This window comes from Thermobia domestica, chromosome 1 (genome assembly GCF_964235325.1).
Source record: "Thermobia domestica chromosome 1, izTheDome1.hap1.1, whole genome shotgun sequence".
In the NCBI taxonomy this organism is placed as follows: domain Eukaryota; kingdom Metazoa; phylum Arthropoda; class Insecta; order Zygentoma; family Lepismatidae; genus Thermobia; species Thermobia domestica.
Genome location: NC_137454.1, coordinates 148,532,166 through 148,555,799, shown reverse-complemented (window position 1 = coordinate 148,555,799; position 23,634 = coordinate 148,532,166). Strand labels below are relative to the sequence as shown.

Sequence of the window (23,634 nt, the reverse complement as noted above, 5' to 3'; positions counted from 1 at the left end):
ACAATTCCCAATTCATAAGGTCAAAAGCCTTTTCTAGATCAATAAATACCACATACACGTCTTTCTCTTTTTCTATAAACCTTTCACCGATCACTCTTAATAATCCAATTGCATCTCTTGTGCCCTTACCTCTCCTGAATCAAAATTGTTCCTCCTCAACTTTTTGATTTGTTCTGCTATATAACCTTCTGTTCAGAGTTCGAAGCAAAATTTTTGCCTCAGACTCTGTCTAGTCAGATAAAGTAGGCTATAGTAATATACAGTAGGTCGCCTGCCCTTCCATCTCAGTGTTAGACATTATGTTAAATTTCAACCAATATGAAGTAAATTACCTTGATGAAAAAATAAAAGGATTAATGTAAAGTATGGCTTTCGCTCTTGGATTTCCCGAATAGTCAATAAATTAGAGTATCTCCGAATTCGATCCCCATCGAAACATATATGATTCATATTCTGAGGTCTATGCCTTATATAACCTCAGTATTGAAAAGTGACATAATTTTACGTTATTTTTGTTATTTAAGATTATGTTATTTAACTTCAGTGAAAACTTTTTATTATAGGCATACAAGTTAAACGAGCTGTGTTTTCTTTCGTAGGCTGCAAGACTTTTGGGTTTGGGACCAGAGAAAATCGTTTTACTGGATAACAAAACCAAAATTCTGGCTAAATCCCAAAGCACTGTAGATTTAGTGCAGGTAAGTTTTTTACTTTATTTTATGACTTAAGTAATTGTACTGATAATTTGTTTGTCTCGTTATCGACAGGTCCTACATTAGATTTCAATCATGTATATATCCTTACCCATGTTCTTATCTGTTTTTGTTTGTAACCTATTATTCCAATAAGGCATAATAATTAACAATGAGGTACATTATTCTTCATTAGTCTTGGGATGCGACTGTGAAATAAGCACTTTACGCATAATGTTTTAAAAACCGGAACACCAATTTTGCTTTTTGGAAGTTTCCTATCTGCATTCGTAAATACTGTGTGTCTGATAATTTTCTGCATTTGTTTTGTGGAATAGCTGATATTGCATTTACGCACCCCACCCCCCTCTCGCGTAGTGTAGTCGGTAACGCTCTCGCCTATGATGCGAATGGCCCCGGATTCGGTGGGGATACTCGGTCGTAAAAGGTAAAAGCTTTTTCAGACCAGTCAAAGCTTTTTCAAAGCCTCACGGAAGGCCGAACATCACTCATACGTGCGAAGCACTAACATGGACAAAGAAGCCGAAAGCCCAAAAATCTAATTCCTAATCCTAGTTCCATTGTGTTTACGTGGTCTTACTGGGTGAATGGAATGTTGGGAGGGGAGACATCAGTAGTTTGCTGCATTACTTTACAGGGTTATCAGGATATAAAAGCAGATGGAAAAGTCAGTATACATAGTCCATTTCTAATTTTGTTTTGTTACTGTACGCGATTGCTAAAGTGATTTGTTATAATTTAAATTGGAACATGCTAACACCAGAAAAATTGGTGTACAAATTAATTTAGTTCGATACTGGAAAATCCATTTGTAAAGTATTGAAACTATGTAGAGAAGGAAAACCTTGCACTATAGATGTATTAATATTAATACATATTAAAATGTCCTTCAATGTTAAAACTTTTTATATATACTGTATAGGATAATTTAGTTAGTGGTTAGGTGGATAGTTTAATACCATGGTCCCATGTTAACTATTTTTACATATTTAGCACAAAATAACTTAAAGTGGTTCCCTATGTACATGATTTTGGCTTCACACAAATTCTATTAGGCTCCACTTACCATGTTTATTTTCTTCAAGAAACTTGAGGGCACATGCAAGAAATTTCATGTAAAAGCAATAGCTTTGACAACATTGTCATATGACTGCCCTCAGCTTGTAAACTACGACATTAATTCGCAATCTTGCCGTTTGCACAAATGTATTGTGTATGTAAAACTTGCATGTTCTGACACCGACGACCTCATGTGTCTGGCGCATTTACTGATAAGAAGGATTTCAAATGTACAAACAAAATTACCTATCAATGTTTGCTTTAATTTACCCACCAATGAAAGAGACGTAGGTGTTCATTTTTAAATATTGCTATTCATATGCTGCATTGCAATTAGAAAATTTAGTTTTATGAAAGAATAAATTAGGTTGAAGATCAAAGGAAAGTTGAGGAAGAATATATCAGTTGGATAGCCGGATTTTAAAAGAAAATACTCTCTCTTTTTGTCAAAATTGAAAAGAAAAGATTTGTGTTAAAGCAACCAATTACGAAAGAGCATAGCTGTAAACAGGACCATATTTACGCGCGGGCCAACATGAGCCTGGTCCGTGCCATGGTGCCAAATTTTGGGAGTGGCAAATTTTCTCTGACGAAACATTGTCCGGGAAAATATATTATTTTCTATTATTGTTTATATTTTATTATAGATATTATTGTTATTAGCACAGTCTAATACATTATTCATATATATTTTTTTTTATTTTTTGTATCCACTTTCACTTAAATATTGATTATTCACTTCAGTGTCTCAAATTTTCTACGTCGGTATGATTCGAACACTTTTTGTATGCAACCTCTCAAACAAAAATGATATTCAGAGTTGCATACACTGCAGGATGCATTCGAAATGTTTGATAAGATGAACTCGATTAAAAGAATAATATCCAAGCGGTGATTTCAACCTCTTTCTGTATTTGCGCTCTATATATAAATTAATGTGGTATTATTATTATTATTATTATTATTATTATTATTATTATTATTATTATTATTATTATTATTATTATTATTGAACAACAAGCATGATTTTATTTATTTTGTTTATTAACTAAATGCTTACGAAAGGTAATTTTTTGTTTGTTTATCGGTATTTAATTTTTATAGCCACATATATTTCACAGACATGACAGTTATATAACTGTCAATTTAAGATTTCTGGCAATGTTTTCCTTCTCTTATAACAATAAATCTTTATTTTATAACATTCTTGTTTATAAAGTTACGTATTTCCTATGATTGTGCTACGTACTAGCAGCAAACATATTGTAATATTTTCGTAAATCATGGTAATAAAGTTTTATTTTCACAATCTACCGTTATTAAATAACTAGCACATCGTCTCACAGGAAATGTGACTAACTTTATTCCTATTTATAAAAGACAAATGTGTCAGCGCGTCACGTTAATTGCGAATAGTGAACATTCTTACTAATGAGTGTCACTAGCTGTCTATTGCCAATATATGTCGTTTACGTGGAGGCTGTTAATATATGATGATGTTTCAAAAACTACGGTAAAGAAACTAGCAATTTAACTTGAACATAAAATTGTGCGTAAACACATTACTCTCATATCTTTTCTTACAAGAATTTTAATCTCTATTCTCCATGACATGGTCCACAATGCACTATCCAAATCTATTGATGCCCTGAGACGAAGCGCAACGCTGTCGCAAGCAGTTTGAGAGACCCGTACTGCTATTCTGTGGAACTCTTCTGCGATAGCTTCCCGAGTTCGGCCGAACTGCGTATGTGATGTCGATACACTTTGTCCTTTGAAACACTCCATAAGAAAAAGTCAGGTGGTGACAAGTCGGGAGATCGAGCTGACGACTCCACAGACCCACGTCGATCGATCCAGCGGTTCTGGAATGCTTTGTTCAGCCCCACCATTCTGTCTGGCATACACTAACGGTTCTAAGTCCAGTGACCGTTATCCCCGCTTTCAGACTACACAGTGTTGCCATATAGAAACTTTCTGTCCAGAATTACAAATACTACAGTCAGTCAAACATCATATACATAATTATGGGCCACCCTGTATTGTGACGATTTAACTGCAAGTTAAGAACTATGTTGTTTCGATTTAAAATTATATCAAAATAGAGCATATTTAGTATGCTCTAAGTACATTTGAAGGGTAAGGGGAAAAAAGAAGGAATGTCACAAAACTACATTTTCGAGAAAACGGCGTTTTAACATTAAAAACCGTGTAGAAAGAATAGGATTATTAAATCTTTCGCCCCTTTTTACATGGACATTTTTACATCTAGGCATGCATGGCATATACAGTCAAATAGTACCAAGAGTCGCCAACAGATAGGACAAAGCACCCGAAAAATCACATACATGGACATTCCTTGTTTTTTCCCCTTACCCTTCATTTAGATTTGAACATTAATATTTGTATATTTCTATTATAATATACTGTGACGATTTAATTGCAACTTAAATTTATTATTTCAATTTAATTATTTCAAAATGAGTAGTGTTAATACTGAACACGAACGTGTATTGCTATTTATTATTAGAACAAGAGCTGCCCTAATATTTATGATTAGGATTAGCGTTAGCAATTAGATTTCTGAACTCTCGGCACCTATGACTATGTTAGCCCGTCACATATGAGGGATGACGTCCTTCAGCGGTCACAATAACCGGGGGGAGAACTGGGGAGGAAGAAGGGAATGGGGAAGGAAGGAAACGGCCTGGGACGATTATGTGAGGTACTATCTCAGCATTTGCCTGGTATAAATGAGAAAAGCCTCACTCATGATGGCTGGCCTGTAAAAAAAACTTGAACACATTTTCGACCGAGTGTCCTCATCGTGAACCAAACCCGAGACCGCTTGCACCAAAGGTTTATTACATTTAAGGTGGATCACTAAGTGTTCTCGGTGCTATGCTAAACGATGCTTGAATAGTGCGGCGTTGCCAGATAGTGTCGAGTGTTTACTGATGTCAGATAATAAAGGGAGTAATCATGGGATTCTGCTTAGATACTTACTGGAGAACTTAGTTTTCGACCCTTAGCGCGATTCCGCTTCTCAAACTGCAACGCTAGAATCTAGGAATTTTCTTATTGTGACTACTACAATAAACGTAGAAATTTGGCAACAACGCATTATGGCGTTCTGCGCAAATTTCGTCTCAAAATCTATTTCCTTAAATGTAAATTAATATTTAAATAAAATATGAAACATGACACGAAAAACGGTCAAACAATATATCTATTTCGTGTTAAGATTGTTACCTTAAAATACTTTACACATACAAATAAAAATTTCATAAAACGGAGCACTTCTAGTAAGATCTACCACCAAGTGCCATCTTGTGGGCTCATTGTAAACCGAATATAATATTTTTCTTTTATTCTTTACATTTTTCGGTGTCAGGAGACATAACCAAACGAATCAGTATCTTGTGCTGTAGCTAAAACAATACTCTATTCTGTAGTACAATATTTATAATATGTAACGTTTCATTGCACAGTAGTTAAGGGAATGAGCTAAAATATGTACTGACTTCCAGGTGGTGATTCACCTTAAATTTGAGCATTAATCGTAAGTTAAATAGGTGAAGAAACTAAAAACAATATTAAGTATAAACAATTACAGTTTTTAATTAAACACCATTTTAACTTGTGGTTTACAACCAGCTGAGGAACAAGGCTACAAATCGTGTAAATAATGGTTAATTGCTATTATTGTTCATCATTATTATAAATCGATAATTATAACTTTCTACTAATCATCTTTCTTGACACTGTGATTTAACAACACTGGAATGGTAGTACGTTTGCTAGTAGATCGTTTGCTGTATTTTTAGTTAAAAGACATTTCTGTTTATTTAATTAAAATCCTAATTTCAAACCTGTCAAAATTTTAAGTTCTTGAAGTACAGTAGATTGATAACATGATCGCCCGTAAATACGAAGCAAACAACTAATCCAAAGAAATTCATGATCTAAGGGACTCGTTCTTTTCTTTATTTAACATCTCACGATTACGCACCAAGACAAGGAATATGGAACTAATGAACGAAATACTCCACAGTCCCGTATAACTGAATCTCAATTAACCGAATTTCTGGGTTAACCGAATCGCAAAAGAATGATAATAATAAAAAATGAATGATAATAATAAACTTTATCTTGTTCTATAACCACAGTGGTGGTTTTATAATAGGAATGTCGCAGCTATAAGCCATGTCTACTATTACCCTATAATTGCTAATTAGTAAGAAATTGTTTTAAAACAAAATTGTTATACACGTTGAATTGTCATAATCGCAACCGAAGTTGCAATCAAAATGGCGCAGGCATAGAGCCCGAAGTCGCCCGTGTTAATCAGTTTGTCATATAGCTAACTTTTCGTGATATTGAAAATTAGTGTCACTAGAAATGGCCACACTCGTTAAAGTTCGTAACAAACATAAAATGAACTAAAAATAACACTCGTAGAAAATATAATGTTGTATCAAACTGGAGTTCGAGACAGTGCTGCCTATCACGACGCCATGTTGCCCCGAACTCCAATAAACTTTATCAAAGAAATGCCAAAAGAAAATATCAAATTTTTACACAAGCACTATTGAACTTCATTGTTTAAGTCATATGGCTTTAGTTTAGCAATGCTCAGTTCTAATATTCAGTTTTGAAAGCATCATATGTTGCCAACAACATTTTTTCACGCATAAACGAAGCACCATTGCTCCTATCAAATTCGGTTTAAACGGGACTCTAATGGAATAGAATGGAATAAAAAAAAGGTAGAAATCCTCAAGAAAGTCCACACACACCATGCTTACTTGGCGCGATCAGCTAAATGAATAATCTATTGTGATCAATAGTAATAAATAGATTTTGCTGAAAGGGTCTTTATTTTCTCAACAACTCATTCAGAAGTTCTTAAGTTCACATTAATTTTAAAGATTATTGACATAACTGATAGTAGCCTATAAGCAAGTTTAAAACTAATGTTTTTTCAAGATTGCTATTTATTTCAATTTCAATAGAAATGTACTGCACCTTTTGATACTCTAATGAAATTACTTCACATTATGTACTTTGCATTTAGAAACAGAAGGTTGTAACTATTTATCTTTAAATGTTAGTGATGTGCCTAATAAATATTTTTAGGAGACCCCAAAACTTGCATGCGCGTTCCTCTAGAAATGATTGATCTAGCACATTCCGTTTCGAAAGTGTATATAGGCCTATGCTGATATGATTTACTGGGTTATAATAAGTAATGTTACTGAACTATAATAAGTAATGACTGGCAGTATCAATTTGAGTATAATTTCCTGTAATTTAAGGATAATGTTTGGACCATAATAGTTAGATTACAAGTAATATTTAAATCATTAAGAAAAAGTTAAGAAAACAAACTATATGAATATGGAAGTGAGCGCATGGTTATGCATGTTCGTACAAGTTCATGTACCAATATTCCGTCTGTCTAGTTGCATCTCAAGTTCTTAACAAAATACATATTTTACGACTAGATTAGTTGTATAACCTTTAAAATCTTGTGTAAAAGAAATTTGTAATATTTTCTCTAATTTTTTCTTTTCTTCTTTTATAAAATCAGTGGCGTATGGGCGGAGGACGATCTCACGATAGACTTCAACTTGAATTTCGAGGAACGCGATGGTCCCTGATTGTTCCAACGGCTGGAACGCTGCGTGACGTGGGCCTAGCACTATGGGAACTGTTGCAGGAGCTGGACTCCCAGTTTTTAGAAGAACACGCTCTCGTACGACGAGTACCTGAACAAGGTAATTGATAAATGATATACAACACAATTAGGAGAGGCTGTGCACACGGAAAATTTAATTTGTATGTACAAAGGTTGTTTAATTTGTAGGGTTGCTTACGAGACAAGAATTGAGATTGTCTTGTCTCGAAAAATGTGTAAAAGTAATTTTTGGTATCAGAAAATGTATATGTTTCTATTGGAATAACTCTGTGTCGTTTTGTGGGCAACACTAGTAATTTGTTTATATTTGGGCCATTTGGGTGCCAAGTGATTTCAATCCAAAACTGAAATTCTTCAGGAGAGAAATTTGAGTTCAACGTCTCATGAAAAATTCATCTTTCTGTTATATTGACAACTAAAACCATAATTGTAGAGTTTATGGTTGTAGAGTTAGTGTCTATAAAAATCTTTTTAAAAAGGCACCCATATATAGAAGTGAATGATAGTATTATTCCATTTTTCTTTTCCTTAAATTTAGTACATTTAGTATCCAAGTGGCCCAATTATTCAAACATGATCTTGAATACCTTATGCTAAGATAAATTGCAAAGTGTCTAAGACCGTACTATTTAGAGATATTCGTTTGTAATAGTAGATTCCTATCAAGAGTATTTGTAATATCTTTTTGTATTTTAATGTAATGTGGGGGGATGGTCGTGATTTCTACAACTCCCTCTCTACTATTCATTTTACATAGGTGTTGATTTATTTTTAACATTTTCTGTCAAATTTTAGATCTGCATTTGTATATAACAGCAATATTTAATGACACTTATCCCACACTATTTGAGCATAAACTATTCTCTGTATTTGTTCTGTTGCAGAATTGGTAAAAAGAGCCCTAACACTGCAAGTAGCATATTCAGAGGAACTGGAAGCCTTGCAAAAGATCCTTCATTTCCCGGAAGAAGTAGCGCTTCGTCTCGGCAATACGGAATACCAATTATTCTACAAAGTCCCACCTATCGACTACCTTCGGCAGGTTACCCTTGACCTTGGAGGGGAACCACAAGCTGATCCTGGACCTGTGACCAAACCTTCGGTTCGGAGCCTTATCAAACGATTTAATGAGGTAAATACCTAATTGTGATCCATTTGTAGGCTCTAAAGAGAAGTAGAAATGATTAGCAGATTTTGGACTAGAATTTAGCGTCCTTTTCAGCAGAGAACATGTGTCAGACGTAGACCTACAACTTAACGTGATATCCGAACCACGTGAGCTTTTGCCAAGATTAAAACCCGGGTCTATTAACCGATTTAGGCATTTCAAATTATTAATTACACGTTTTGGTATTTGTGGATGTTCTTCGCATCTTAACTCGTAACTACTCTGGTGGGTTCTCACAGACCCTAATCGTCATTTGTTCCTATCTAAAGTCAAAGGTTCTCAATAAATAGTGCTGGATCTTGTCTACTCTCGCAATTTTGCGTTAACTATCATTGCATTAGTAGGAACAAAGACAAGTACTGTGGCTTTTTGCAATATAAATTAATTGGGATGTAATATACCCCACCAAAATGTAAATATTAGGTCTACTATTTATTGAGCGTCATGGATTGTAAATTCAGTGATATATATATATATATATATATATATATATATATATATATATATATATATATATATATATATATATATATATATATATATTCTTTGTAATTATAAATTTTGGTGTTTTATACATAGAACTCTCAAAATAACACAACAGATACCATTGCTGCTGGAGAAGGCGTTACTTTCTGCGGCTAGCCTATTTTCAAGCTGGAACGAAGTTACATTTTTTGAAAGTACACATGTTCAACTTTACATATAAATATCTGTTGGAGTGAATGTTAAATTACAACTTACTAGCAAATGCCAAAGCAGAGACTAAAAATCAAAGAGAATGCTCAGCATTGAATTAAAAAAAAAACAATAAAATTCAATATTCGTGAAAGAAACAATTAGGGTCTGTTAGACCTCATCAGAGTGTACGTGTAACTTATTTTCACAGGTGTAGTTAAGGGTTAATTGTTTGCAGTGGCTTCTCTTGAGAAGTTATGGCGGTAAAAATTGTAATTTTAGCGCTACAAGCTAAAGAGAGAAAGCTTACTTAATGTACATTTGTTCATATAGAAAGAATTATACATTAGGTAAGTTTTCTTCCCTGAGCTTGTAGCGAAAAATTGTAATTTTTTACTGACGTAATTTCCCTCAAGAGCCGCCACTAGTTATTTACCAGTTAGAACTGCCGCCTCAACCATTGACAGAGTGGAAGATACTATCTTGTTTTCCATGTTGCGAAAAAGAAGGTTCCTCCATTATAATCATATAGAAGCCAAATATACATGCATACTTGATCCGTTGGAGTTTTAGTTTCGTATCTTACTATTATGTCCCCAGGAAATGTTTCTTAAGAAATTAGGTTTTTTTACAATATTGACAGAACGCAGTAGCAGCAAAGTACACTCAGCTTTGGTGCGAAGGAATATGATTCATTCTGTATCTTAAACTTTCATTAGTATCTCTCGCTAGTTGGGAAATTATAGAGTTGGGTTACAAGTATGTGTACACTACAAAGTATGTACAAGTGTACAAGTACATCCTATATGTATGAAATTCTATTTTCATGACCACATTAGCTGTTACTGTGTTAAAGAAATAGCTTATTTCAATATGTTTACATTACAATGTATCTTGTCTTACAGGTCAGTTCATGGGTCACTCATGTCATTGTAACACAACCCACGCATGAAGATCGTAAGGCTGTGTTGTCGTGTATTTTGCGTGTTGCTCTTTCGTGCTGGAATTATGGGAACTTTAACGGAGCTATGGAAATAGTAGCTGGCCTTAAGTAAGTATATTTTAAAAAAATGGTTGACAGGTTTATTTCTTATTACAAAATGATTTCCATAAAATGCTACACAATTTTATATTCAGTGAAATTTCTCATGGTATTTATAACAGGGAATGCAAAGTCAGTAGAATGTACGTATAACGTTAGCAAAAAGTAATTTGTAGATTATCTTAATCATCCCCATGCATAGTGTCTTAAGTAATATAGCTTTTAGGCTATTATTGTTCCTTACCATAAATCAAGTGAATAAAATAGAAAGAATATTATTATTATTATTATTATTATTATTATTATTATTATTATTATTATTATTATTATTATTATTATTATTATTATTATTATTATAACCTTAAATTGACTACTGTAATCTACAGACTATTCAAAAAGGTATGTTTTATTGATCACAATATAATTACGTCTTTAATTACTATTATTAAATTAATTATGTATATTCTAGAGAAAATTGGAATCTTACTTTCCATTGAACGTTTTAATTATTTACATTTTAAGGTTACGTTGAAATGCATAGTGTATTTTTGGTTTATTGTCATAGCATTGTTTCTCTACTTTTTCTTTATGATTTTCTTAATTTACATTTTGAAACTAACTTTCAGCTTTCACTGAAAAAAAATTTAAGACTTATTAACTTAAAGTTAGTCTTGTCGAAATAACTTACTAAACTTATTTAATCATTTCCTTGACCGTAAGTTTTAATTTTTTAATTGTACAATTGTAATTTAACTATTATTTTAAAAATATATATGAAGGTTATCACTGAAATGCGTTTCTAACATATGTACGTTTTTGTTGTTTGTTTCAAGAACATCAAAAATGTATTATCTCAGATGCGAAGCTGTCTTGAATACATTTACCATTTAATAATTGTACCTTATGCTAATGTAATATTCTGTGCACATTCGAATATTTTCCTGATTCTATGCACATGTCTTATTTAGCAATTAGAAGTTTTCTGGTTAACTTATTTTAATATATTCATGTTTAAATCATTTTTAATACTTTAAGTTTTCACGAGGATAAACATTTAATAATTGAGTTTTTTTTAATGTGTTTTCGTGTTTTTCTTTAATTTGAAATTTATTCTGGTTATGTTTCAAACTTTGAGACTATAACTGTTTTCAAAACAAAAACAGAATATATTTTAAATACACAACATACTCACAAAAGACACACACACATACACACAAATTCGATTATTACAATTTTTAACACTGTTAATGTGTTGAATTCAGATATTTTTTTCTCAGTGAAAATCCGTAGGATCTCTCAGAAGCTAGGAACTTTACTCCAATTTCAGTTCATGTATACGATTGTTCATTAATAAAACTTATTTGCTTAGAGGGAGACTTATTTCGCCTCCTGTTACTCAGGAGGCAAAATAATCTTGAAATAACCCTGTTGATATACAAGGAAAAGCTTGTCGATGTATAAAGAAAGAATTCAGCACTGTCATTAACATAGCTACATAAATTAATAACATTATATCAGATTATTTATTATATAAGTTCAACCTTTATTATACTTATGGAAACAAAATGTCTATAAAAACGTACGGGAAAAAAACTGAATTATATCCGTGCAACATGGTAAAGGAGATGTAAGTAGTATATATGGCTATTTTCTTTAAGTTCTACTAATATATTGAGTGATCTTGAGATGCAGTCACGATTAGAAATTATTCTCCTTCAACTTAAATTATATCGTTGAAAGTTTTGATTTACTACAAGGATCTCAGAAAGCACTGAACAATGTACGATCTTTTTGAAAAAAAAATGTAAAGTATCACTTATCTTCTGAGAAATTCGGCGATATCAGAATGATTCTGAGAAATTCATCTATAAACAACAAAAAAAAAGTGTTTTTAAACATGACTGACTATACACTTAATTGTATCCAGTTGTATCTTTGATAAATTTAATTAATATCCTGATTACAATTCGGTTCCTGTTAAACTATTTTCATAACTGTATCTTTGTTAATGCGTCTTTTGTGATACTTCTCAGATTGTATCTTAAGTGGATTTTATGTAATATATTTGAATACAACTCATTTCAATGCATATTTCTTGATTTTATCTACACTAACATCTCATGGCAATGTCAAAAAAAACTAAAACTACCAAATTTCGTTTAGTGTGCATTGTGTATGTGTGCATTGTTGAGAATTGGTCTGATGTACGTAATGTCATGTGTGAGGTTTTGAAAAGATTAAAAGATTATGACAGGACTAAACTGAACTCTTAACCTTACTTCTTCAACCAGTCGTACGCAATACATGCTTTCTGATTATGTTGCTGCTTTGTAAACATTCTGTGTAAGCCAGTGCTGTTAAAATTAATCGAGCATTCTTCATTCGAATATTTTTTTTTCCTTTTGCAATTCGAGTAATTACTCATGATCCGAATATTTGAATATTCGAATTTCAACAGCACTAGTGTAAACCACTACCAAGGAATATACATATAATAAACTCTCACAAAATTTGAAAGGATCGGGACCAGTGGAAGGTTCTCCCGACATAGATGAAGAAGGACGTTATGCAGTGTTAAAAGCAGTATAACAACTTACACACACTAATACAAAGATTTGGGGCCACGCATGAGGTGAAGGAAATAGTTTTAATATGCTTTTTAATTAGAAAATAGAAATGAGTTATTCATTTTCAGCTCAGTAACGCAAATGAATATACATTTTTCTAGTTCCTTCTTTACCTTTTTCCCCTCTGAAGCTGCAAAGCCTGATGAGTAGTGGACTTTTGTTTATGACGTCAAAAGTAACGTCAACAACAGCGCCACACTTTCACGACATTTCATTTGACTAATTGGCTGTTACTTGTGCAGTCATTAGAATTCTAATTTCAACAAGAGAGAACATATAGGAAAAGTGCATACATCTGAATATTTCTTTTGTATGGTATAATCAATGAAAGAACAGTAAAAAACAACTGAAAATAATTTATGCGATGGGAAACCATGTACTCCCACTTATGCAAACGAAAAGCGAAACTAATTTCATTAAAGGTGCTCGTCAGTTTCCCCTTCTCAAATTTTAAAATATTTTCAAAATGTTGTGGAAGCTAAAGAATACAACTAAAACTTATCTGCGTATTTATTTAGAACTTAATGTTGAAGAATTCATCCTCAAAAATGTCACCATTTCAAGAGACCCTCGGTTGCATGTAGTTAGCGTGCGCATCTTCACGGGAAGAAACCTGGTTTCGATTCCCAGTGAGAGCTTTTGCGGTTCGAATTCCACGTCAATCTGTAAGTCCACGCTTCATATAGCTTCAACGCAGAAATAATTGTTAAACTCAAACACTTTTTGATCTAATGATTTAAAGGTAATAAGAAGCAAGAGTTGTAGTATATCGAGTGTAAGTACTATGTAACTACTTTTGTGTGTATTGTATTTTTTAAAAATATTTTTAAACAAATGTAATCTCTAATAGAATCAATCCATACACTTTCTAATTTCCTTGCCTTCTTTCTATCAGCCTATTAAGTAACAGTGGTTGAGAAACAATTGTGTTTTCTGTGATGACCAGTTTGAAGATACTTCTGGTTCAGGGGCAGGGGTTTCTTTCGGCCTCCAGCCGACATGAAATGTTGTAGGCCGGCGGAAACTACTTGCCTCTGCACTGCTTCCGTCTTCTGGAGTTCTTTGCAACTATCGTCTTTTTTCCTTCGCCTCTCTCTTTTGTGGATAGTCTACGATTAAGTGATGATACTGGTACTGTATATTAGAAACTAACAACAGTAGTTATTTTTTGGATTTGTATATTCAATACTATTGTATAAAGTGTGAAGTAACTTTACTTTAAACAAATGGTGTTATTATACTGTATCTTATGTAAGGAATACTTTTGTCTGTCTGGGTGTTTATAGCGATAATATTCCTGACAATATGCTAATGGCTTCATTTTTCTTTTGTTACCTTGTGTTACAGGTATGCATGATATTCAAGCATCTTATTAACAAAAAACTGTATAATTTTGAGTTATTTATTTCGAAATATGTTATGAGAGGACTATGTACAAAGTTTCTGAATCTATATGCAATACATATAAGGCTCTACCAATCTTGAGACCAATCTCAATAAGATTTTTCAACGTTATTTTGAATATTGATTTAGATTTCTGGGTTCTCGGCATCTAAGGCCATTTAGGCCGTCACGTTTTGAGGGATGAGCACACTATCCGGGGAAAGGGAAGGAAGGAAGTGGCCTGGGACCTATAAGTTAGGTACCTCGTGTGAATGAGGAAAACCCAGGAAAACCTCATTCAGGGTGTTTTACACTTTTTCGACCAAGTACCCCCTCCGGGAATCGAACCCGGGTCCCTCACACCTACGCTACGCGGGACCACTTTATTTTGAATAGCTAGGAATGAATGATACACAGATAGAGATACACGTATTTTCAGCATTTTTTAAAAATACAAATTCCTTTGCAATTTCTCAATAATAACGTAAATAAATTATAGCAAGTGGAATGTGGTAATTATTACGGAATATAAAGCGGAGTGGCGCGAAATACATATGTATTTAGAAAACGCTGAAGTCAGAAAGGATACGAAACAAGTTTCAAAACCCGCATGTTCTGACTGAAGTTAAGATGTTCTTTGTATGTCTGAGTAGACATCTAGGAGCTAGCATGAGAGAATGAATTGACAACTCAATGAGAAGCAACAGGAAATATATATATTTTTTCAAAACATGTCATATATATTTTTCAGTGAGCCCTTTTTCTCAATTGCTAGAAACTGTGAAAATGGTTATAATTAAGTTTCAAATTTAATCGGTGCTACTGTCAAACACCAGACACAAATATGCAGAATGTTGGAAGAAATTTGTTACTTTACCAAAAAATAGTGCACACATCTATTTAAAAAAAAAAAAAATATATCCCAAATCAGACACCAGAAACACCTTTTCGTGCTGAGGATATTATGTTCTACAGGTAATTTATAAACTTCAGGCCCCTCCCCTTCATTTCAATTACACTCACCGATTACAAACTTCTGGATTTGAGAAAAACGTACTGATACGAAGATTCTCTTTAAAGAGAAAGGCAGTATTTACCCTGAATACAATCTTGATTAAAATGTAGTTTCTGTATAAGTTACACGTTTTATGGAAAAATTTAATTGGCTAACTGGCTAATTTTCTCGATTAGTCCTTTCCTCATAGAAAATAAAAATTTGTCGGCTACTTATAAGTCGTTTATTATCCCTTCTAAACGCCATAATGCTAAAATACAAAGTAATAATAATAATAATAATAAAATTTAAAAAATACTGAAACACTTATGTGGAATTGCAAACAAAAGAGCTTGGCAAGAGCATGGGCGGCGATTAGGGGAGGCAAAGGGGGGCAGTTGCCCCCCACTTTTCTGAAATGGCCTATTAATGTATGTAGTTTAAACCAGGGAAATTTGTATATTAACATTGATATACAAATATTCAGATCATGTCTTGCCCCCCACTTTTAACGTCCAATCGCCGCCACTGGGCAAGAGGATTCGAAAATATGGGTTTTATTAAGTAATAAATAAATAATCTAGCAAATAATAAATTTAATACATGAGTAATAAATAAAATCCTTTGTTGTTAATTAATAATAGCTTGTGTTTTGGTCCATTGTATTAGAAGTCCAGTTAAAACTCATACATAATAGAGAATATCGTTAAATGAACGTTCATTTGTTAACGATAGAAGCCAACTTTTCTCAGCGCTTGTTATAGCATACAAACGCTCATAATTTATAGGAAGGAAGATGAATTTACTAGCACTGGAATATTTCCAGATTTAACATCCTTTGAAAGACAAATATTACAAATAGCTTGGCACTTGACCAATCAACTGAACCTTCAAATACATTCCCGACGTACTTATACATATATACATTCACACACACACACACAAACACATATGCGCATTCAGACAAAGGTCATTTCAACAATTCCCTTTCATTTTTCTTATTCTCGATAGGAACCATAAATTATCTGCCATTCACATGAAGACAAGATGGCAGGGGAGACAAAGTAAAAGCTGACAGTTGAAATAGTATATTGTGACGATAGTCTTGTTGGCGATATATGTTTCTTGCTATTCTGAAATTTCTCCATTCGGTGTTTCTCCATTCGAAGTTTCATGCTATTCTCCATTTGCTATTCTTATGCGTATATGTATTATTATTAATTTTGTAGAGGTGTGCAAATTAACTTTCCTCCTCTGACGAATTTACTAAAATTACTAACAACCTAAACTCCTACTACTAACAACCTCCACACTAACAACCATATAATCATCTATAGTCGTTGTAGAATGTAGAGTCGATAGTTAACCTCCGTAATACACAATTCTTCCATATGTGGTGTTCCTAATCCTCATTCTCAGCTTTCCTCTACTTCAGCTCTTAAGAGCTTGACATACTAAAATTTAAAAAAAAATACAATTTTTCTTTTGCTTGTTTTTCATAAGTGACAGGAGATAATGAAATGCAACTTATAACGTAATAAGTAAACGTTATTCTACTACAGAAAATATGAGACTGAAAAAGTTTCAGTGTTAACATTTTCGGCTTTGCTGTGGAAGTTTCAGGTTTAATTCCCGGTAGGAATCTATATAAATTTTGAATCCCATGTTAAACTGGGTGCATGAAGTCTACAAAATTGGACTAACAGCAATTTTGTTCGAGTCATTGTTCGGAACTAACACAACTTCTTTGAGGGGCTGCTAGCTAATTTCTATTGTCACGCAAAATTTTCTCTATATGGGGCGTTCAGAGCACAAGGGAATCAAGTTCGATCAACAAAGTTGTCAGAAAAAGAGACATAAGAGAGAAAAATAAAATCATAAAATGGTGAAAGTTTGCTCTTCTATTTTTTTTTTTTTTTTTTTTTTTTTTTTTAGTTCTCGAGTTAGATCTGTCAGAGTGGCAAACGAAACACAAAGTGTGAACGTATAAAGTCAAGGTATGTCTCATATAGATTTGCTGCTGAAAAGAAATGCTCAACTCTATTCTTTAAAATTTAACCAGTTTTAAACGAAAATTCTCATAAAATTCCCGGTTTATTCTACTATGTAATTTATGGTTATCAAGGCTAATTGTTTGTAGTTTATAACTTTATATAGAAGATGTTTGGGATGTAAACTAAATAGATTTTGTAATCAGTAGCTAGTATTATAATCTATTAAAACGAAATGGTAATAAATTTCAAACTTGGCAAGAAATTTGTCCCCCAGAAACACTGTCTTAAAATCTGGAGTATGTTGGACTAACATGTTCAGAAAATGAAGTTGATTTGACGCTTCACTTCAAAAAGTTTATCTCAAACATGTTAAAACTACACGTTAACAGATAAATGTATTATTTTGATATATATGCATTTAGTGCACAAGGGAAACAAGTTCACCTTTGATCATTTTGGATTTATTAAGACTCTATCTAAAGCTCCTTCCAAAAGTTAAAGATTTGTGTTAAGATATTGTAAACAGCCTCTTATAACACAAAACAGTGTAAACCTTCCTCTATGATTATATGTTCCACACAAAATTTGTCTATTTTTCTCACAACTTGGTTTTGTGACTTGATTCCCTTGTTCTCAGAATGACTTTTATATAACTATGTAAAGTGTTGCATACAAGTTGTATTTTTAAATGTTGTGTCCATAAAGAAATACTATTATGCCTCAAAAAGAAAACGATTTGTGTAATGTTTTACCTTTCCAGTTATTATATTAGTAATTATCACATTAGTAATGTATTGATTAGTAAGATTAAAAAGGAACACAAGAAATATGTCCCTTTTTGGTCATTAAGCAAAATGAAGCTGGTTTAGTTAAAGGTGTCAACGGTCATCTCTACAATTTCCAGCATTAAAAAAATAGTAAACAACAATTAAAAATTAGTAAATATATTAATATCACACAAATTTAGAAAATGAGATATACTATACATCGTCTACAATGTGCTATTAAGTGAACTAGCAACTCCTTCCTCTAATTAAATATTTGCTTACACAAAATTTGCTATCGCAACGCAACTCAAAATATTTGTGTGAGAATCGTGGTGGTAAGACTGTAGAAAAAAGAAGGGGTGGAAGATAAATGATCTCAAAATGCAAAATGTGTAATACTGACGTCATATCGCAAATTAACGAAGTCAACATGTAATGCCGATTATCGCAAACTAAAACTCAAATTTTGAGTTGCGTTTGACGCTAACCGATATCTAATATAGCGTCAGGTCTTTTTGTATAGCCCAGAAATCTGACGAGTGAATGCGCAGTTTATGATTTCACAATATTAGTTCATCCAATATGATCAATGTTCTTGCAATGTCAAGAAATTACCTTCTTTGTAAATAGTCGTAACATCTTCACAGATCCCTGCGTCACGATTCTTTCTCCTTTTTTTTTACATCGAATTATAATTGTATTTTTAAATATAAAAAAATGTCCCTACTTTAAAGTGTATTTTATGTGTTTTATGTAAGTAAATAATGTATTTTATATAATTTCAACTTGCTGTAATAAGTAAGGTTGGTAGTATTCAATGTCCTACCTTTAAAAATTCTCATACTGTTTATTGTTAATAACAGAAACTAAGAAAAAGTGTCAAGAATCATAATGAAGACTTGTATTTGATCGTGTTTTAGTCAACTACGTTGTGTGACTTAATTTCATCCAAATATTGAGTATTAGTTTGGCAAATATTGAATCCAATGCTATCATTGAAAATATATTGATTTAAAAAATCATTACATCTATCAGCGTGAACTTTTCTTGAATCCAGAACTATTTTTTTTTTTTTTTTTTTTTCGAAATTGTTAAGATCATCCATCCAATATTTGCCTAATTTCTTATGTTAGTCGATTAAATATATCACATGCCTTGTTATTCTCAACGTCTTTGTAAATATTCCTAACATTTTCACTGATCGCTGTGTCAAATTTATTTATTTAATCATTTATTTTGTTGTTCTGTATTGAATTTGCTAAATGAAAAATTTGCACTTACTTTACAATGTATTTTGGATGTACCTAAGTAACTCCAAATTGGTGTAATAAGTAAGGCTGGTATTGTATCATTGATAATGTGTGGTAATTAATCTATTTGTAATTAAGAACAATTCTAGAAATAAGTGAACTATAAAGATATTATCATAAATTGAAACGTCACAATAGGTAGCTATATTATAACTGCCATATCCTTTCAATATCACCTCTGATCAATACTTTAATTTCAGATCGAACAAACTGAAGCCGTTTTGGCTGTCGATAACAGAGAAAGAATCGGTTCCTGTGCTTGACTTCTTAACGTCAATGCTTCTGTCCTCCGAGTACGAAGTGGCTCTTGGGAAGGCCAAAGCGATGCCCGAGTGTCAAGTTGTTCCATTTTTTGGTGCCTTTCTCAGGGAGCTGCGTGATATAATGGCTCACACACCAAGCCTTGTGGTGTTGGCGTCAGGGGACAACGCTCGGCTGGAGGTAAGCCATCTCATTTGAAATGAATTTATTTCAACCTCTTGTTACTTTTCATCTTTTATATATATACTCTTTTATTATGATACATATGAACGGGCCCATTAGCTCGATTTTTCTAGATTATTGTAATTTGTAAAAAAAAAAAAAAAAAAAAAAAAACTCAGTTTAAGGTTCATTAAAGTAAAATACAACGTACAGAATATTCAGATCAGTGTTGCCAGAGTTACTGATTTTGCAGGAGATCTCCTGCTTTTTCTACGTTCTACTGATCTACTGCGAAAGAAAATTAAAAGTGAACAATCTCCTGCTTTTTCCTTATTTCGAGAAGTTAAAGAAATATATTATTATTAATATAGAATTTTCATTTTTTTCCTTATATGAAAGGAGGAAATTTTTCTGTATGCATCCACAAAGCTCTGTACAGCATATAGTTATTGGGCTTTGCTCATCTTCTATATGCATGATGGTAGGCGTTCTTTAATTCTTACTGTAAGATTTACGAGTACGTGCTGTTTAGATTGGTACTTGGGTTGGAAGTGTTTGAACGTCGTTACTCCAATTCCAAAAAATATCTATAGCGTCCCCCCATTTCCTAAAAAAATTATAATAGGCAAAGATAGGCACAAGGGATGGTGCGTCACCCTACCTTTTCAGAACCACTTTTACCCCTGGTTGGAAAAGTAGCTTAGATCACCTCTCCACGATCGTCAGCGAAACACCGTCTTATGTTACGTTTACGTGTGACTGTATCATATAGCTATACTATAGTTAGGTGTATGATAAGACATTTTCCCACCCCACTTTGTTCTTACACTACGTCTTACTTCACACACGTTTGTATCAAACATTATTAATATATCTAAAGGGGGCATGAGGGTCTTTCTATCTCCAAAAGATTACCTTATCATTGGAAAACATTTTGAAGTAATTACAATTCATATTTATGTTTTGCATGTATTGTTTTATTTTGAAATGGAAGTAATAATGAATTCTGGACTGCTTGTTTTGACCACTGTCCCCTTAATAATGACAAAATTTTTCTCTCCCTGGATTTGAACTCAAATGCCGCCGCTTTATTTGTCTACTGCTTTCTCCTGTTTTTTATCTTCGAGTCTTCTGCTTTATCAACTGATCGGTCTGGCAACACTGATTCAGATGTATATCTGCACCATAAACTTCGTGTTACGTTCTAGATTTCCTTGTGAACATATGAGTCCTTGGATTTCAAGAGGCGTACGTTCAAAATTGAAATTTTCCAGTAAAGAAATTTGAAATTCAACACGTCATGAAAAATTCATATTTCTGTTATATTGGCAACCAAAATCATAATTATGTAGTTTATGATCTAATACAGGGAACTGCCATAGTTTAGTTTGATTAAATTGTAAAATTTGCTAAGTAAATCATGCAAAATAATAACCAGATGTTTTTATACAACCAATTAAGAAACACAATAACTGGCATACATAATGAAATTGAACATTTCAACTGTAATTAAAGAAACGAGATTTATCCTAAAAATTTAACATAAGCAGCATACATAGGTAATTCGTATAATGAAATTAAACATTATAATTATGATTAATTAGATTTGTGTAGCTCTAACTTTCCACTGACAATTGCTTGCAGTTATGGATCAAGTTAGTGGAAATTGTTAGCAGCGACTTCAAATGCTTAGATCTGTTAATATTGATAATAAGAAAATTTAATCTATTCCGTAAATATACTGATATCACGAGTTATATTATGGTTACGACAGTGGTTGTAATAAATGTTCTTGACGCTTCGTGTCTACATCTGTTGACAGAGTGCGAATTACAAAGGAGTTGAGGGGGAAATCCCCTTTGCTAATACTGGATGCTGCTATAAGCAAAGGAGATTTCCCCCTCATTCCCCTTGTAATGCGCACACTGTCAACAGATGTAGACACGAAGCTTCAAGAACATTTTTACACAACGACTGCGGTAACAATAATATTTACGGAAGAGATTAAATTTTCTTGCTAGTTAACATGGAACATTGAAATATTTTACAAGTGATTGAAAATTTCTATTGTTTTAATACATTATAAACATATGATGAATTAATATTTTACTTATAGTTACAAATGCTACTTTATTGGTTGATGCCGAAAACAAAAATAAAAGTTTGACTCGAATGGGAATCGAACCCGGGACCCTTTGCGCTTGAGTCTCAGGTTCCTCTCACTCTGCCACGCCGTCACTTGATAAGTTTGTGCGTCTTACGATATATGCGGCGGGTAGAAAACTTTAAGACGGTTTTTCTCGGTTATTTTTGACTATTGCGCTCTCGCAGTTTGTAATATTAACTCTTTATATGTGTACTACCACCTTGCAAAAAATGGCTCCGAAGATCATTTACCAAAGACTGCCTTCTCCTTGTTAGACGTTATGTTGATTCCCTGGGCTGTTAGGCGTAGTTTCACAATAAACTTACATACTCATGTTGCAGGTTTTTTTTTTTTTTTTTTTTTTGCTGCGGACTGTACCAAAATGCAATCAATGAGAACTATTAAACTGAACTGTGTGCTCACTAAATAGCAAAAGTTTGATTAGTTTCTTAGAGTGTGTCTAGAATTTGGAAACTGTTCTAACTTACAGAGCAATGTTTCTGGGCTAAAATCATAAGATAAAATTATAATTGTTTATTACGTTGTCAGCAAATAAGCTTAGAAGATACGCAGTCATCCTCTATCACTTGTTAAGAGCGCAGCGTTTTTGATACAGTGTCATAAGTATTTGCTCACTGGTTGCAGCTTACTCCTGCAGAAGTTGAATTCAAACATCACAGTAACGAGGCACTCTTTTCTTCTTAACGGAAAAATTGTTTTCTTGAACATAATTGATCAATTTCAATATAATTAATCTTTTTCTTCCTCTTTTCCTGCCTCTTCCGCTATTCATTCTATTGTAGTACTTAGCTCAGAGTAAGTTCTTATCAAATATGGCCTAACAGCACCGCTTTTTTCTTTTAATAATCTAAAATATTGTTTTTCTCTCCCTTAATTTTCCCAATATTCATTCGTTACTTTCCCCTTCTACCTAGCTAATTTTCTCCATTCTTTTTCACATCTACTTTCGGAAGCTTCTGGTAGTTGTTTCTTGTCGTTTTAGTATTTTGTCCACGTTTACGCGCTGCACACAAAACATTTGATTATTCTTTTCGTTAACTATTCGGAGGCTAAAGAAAAAACATTTTCTTTCTTTTTTTTTAATGATGTTCTTCGCCATACCTATTCGCGTTCTAACTTCTCGTGCATATCTAACATTTTTGCTAATGATACTCAAAGATAGTCAACTGTATTCTACTTTTTCTTCCAACTTCTCAGTTAATGCAGTTTCTGTATTTCAATTTTAATTGTTATTTGTTGTCTTTTAGACTATTATTTTCATTCAAAATTCTTCATAACTTTTACTTGTGTTTTCTAATATGTTAATAATCTACCCTATTCAAATTTTGCAGCAAGAGATATATTATGTGCAAACCGTATACACCTAATCTTTCTACCGATACATCTTCTTCCTTCCGTAGACCCTCCTTTAGTGTTCCTTTTTTTTTAAAAAAAAAAAAGGGGGGGCAACTTTCATATAGAAATCCTCTTCCAATTACACTCGCCTTCCTTATTTCTTCGCTATTCTAAATCTTTTGTCTCGATTCAATAAACATTTAATCATTAATAAACATTTAATTAGTCTTCAATATTTCCATTCAATCCCACTTCCTAAGCACTCCCTCAATAGCT

At 32.9% G+C, this 23,634-nt stretch overlaps 1 protein-coding gene across 1 annotated transcript in view; it reads left to right on the top strand.

Moving 5' to 3' along the window:
* Nucleotides 1-23,634, top strand: part of LOC145689995 (uncharacterized) — a 690,354-nt gene that overhangs the window by 600,504 nt on the left and 66,216 nt on the right. Inside the window, exons 21-25 of the mRNA XM_081764461.1 lie at nt 600-698; nt 7,366-7,552; nt 8,358-8,605; nt 10,222-10,367; nt 19,634-19,874. Of these exons, the coding sequence (XP_081620587.1) occupies nt 600-698; nt 7,366-7,552; nt 8,358-8,605; nt 10,222-10,367; nt 19,634-19,874 (921 nt within the window). The remainder of the gene's footprint in view (nt 1-599; nt 699-7,365; nt 7,553-8,357; nt 8,606-10,221; nt 10,368-19,633; nt 19,875-23,634) is intronic.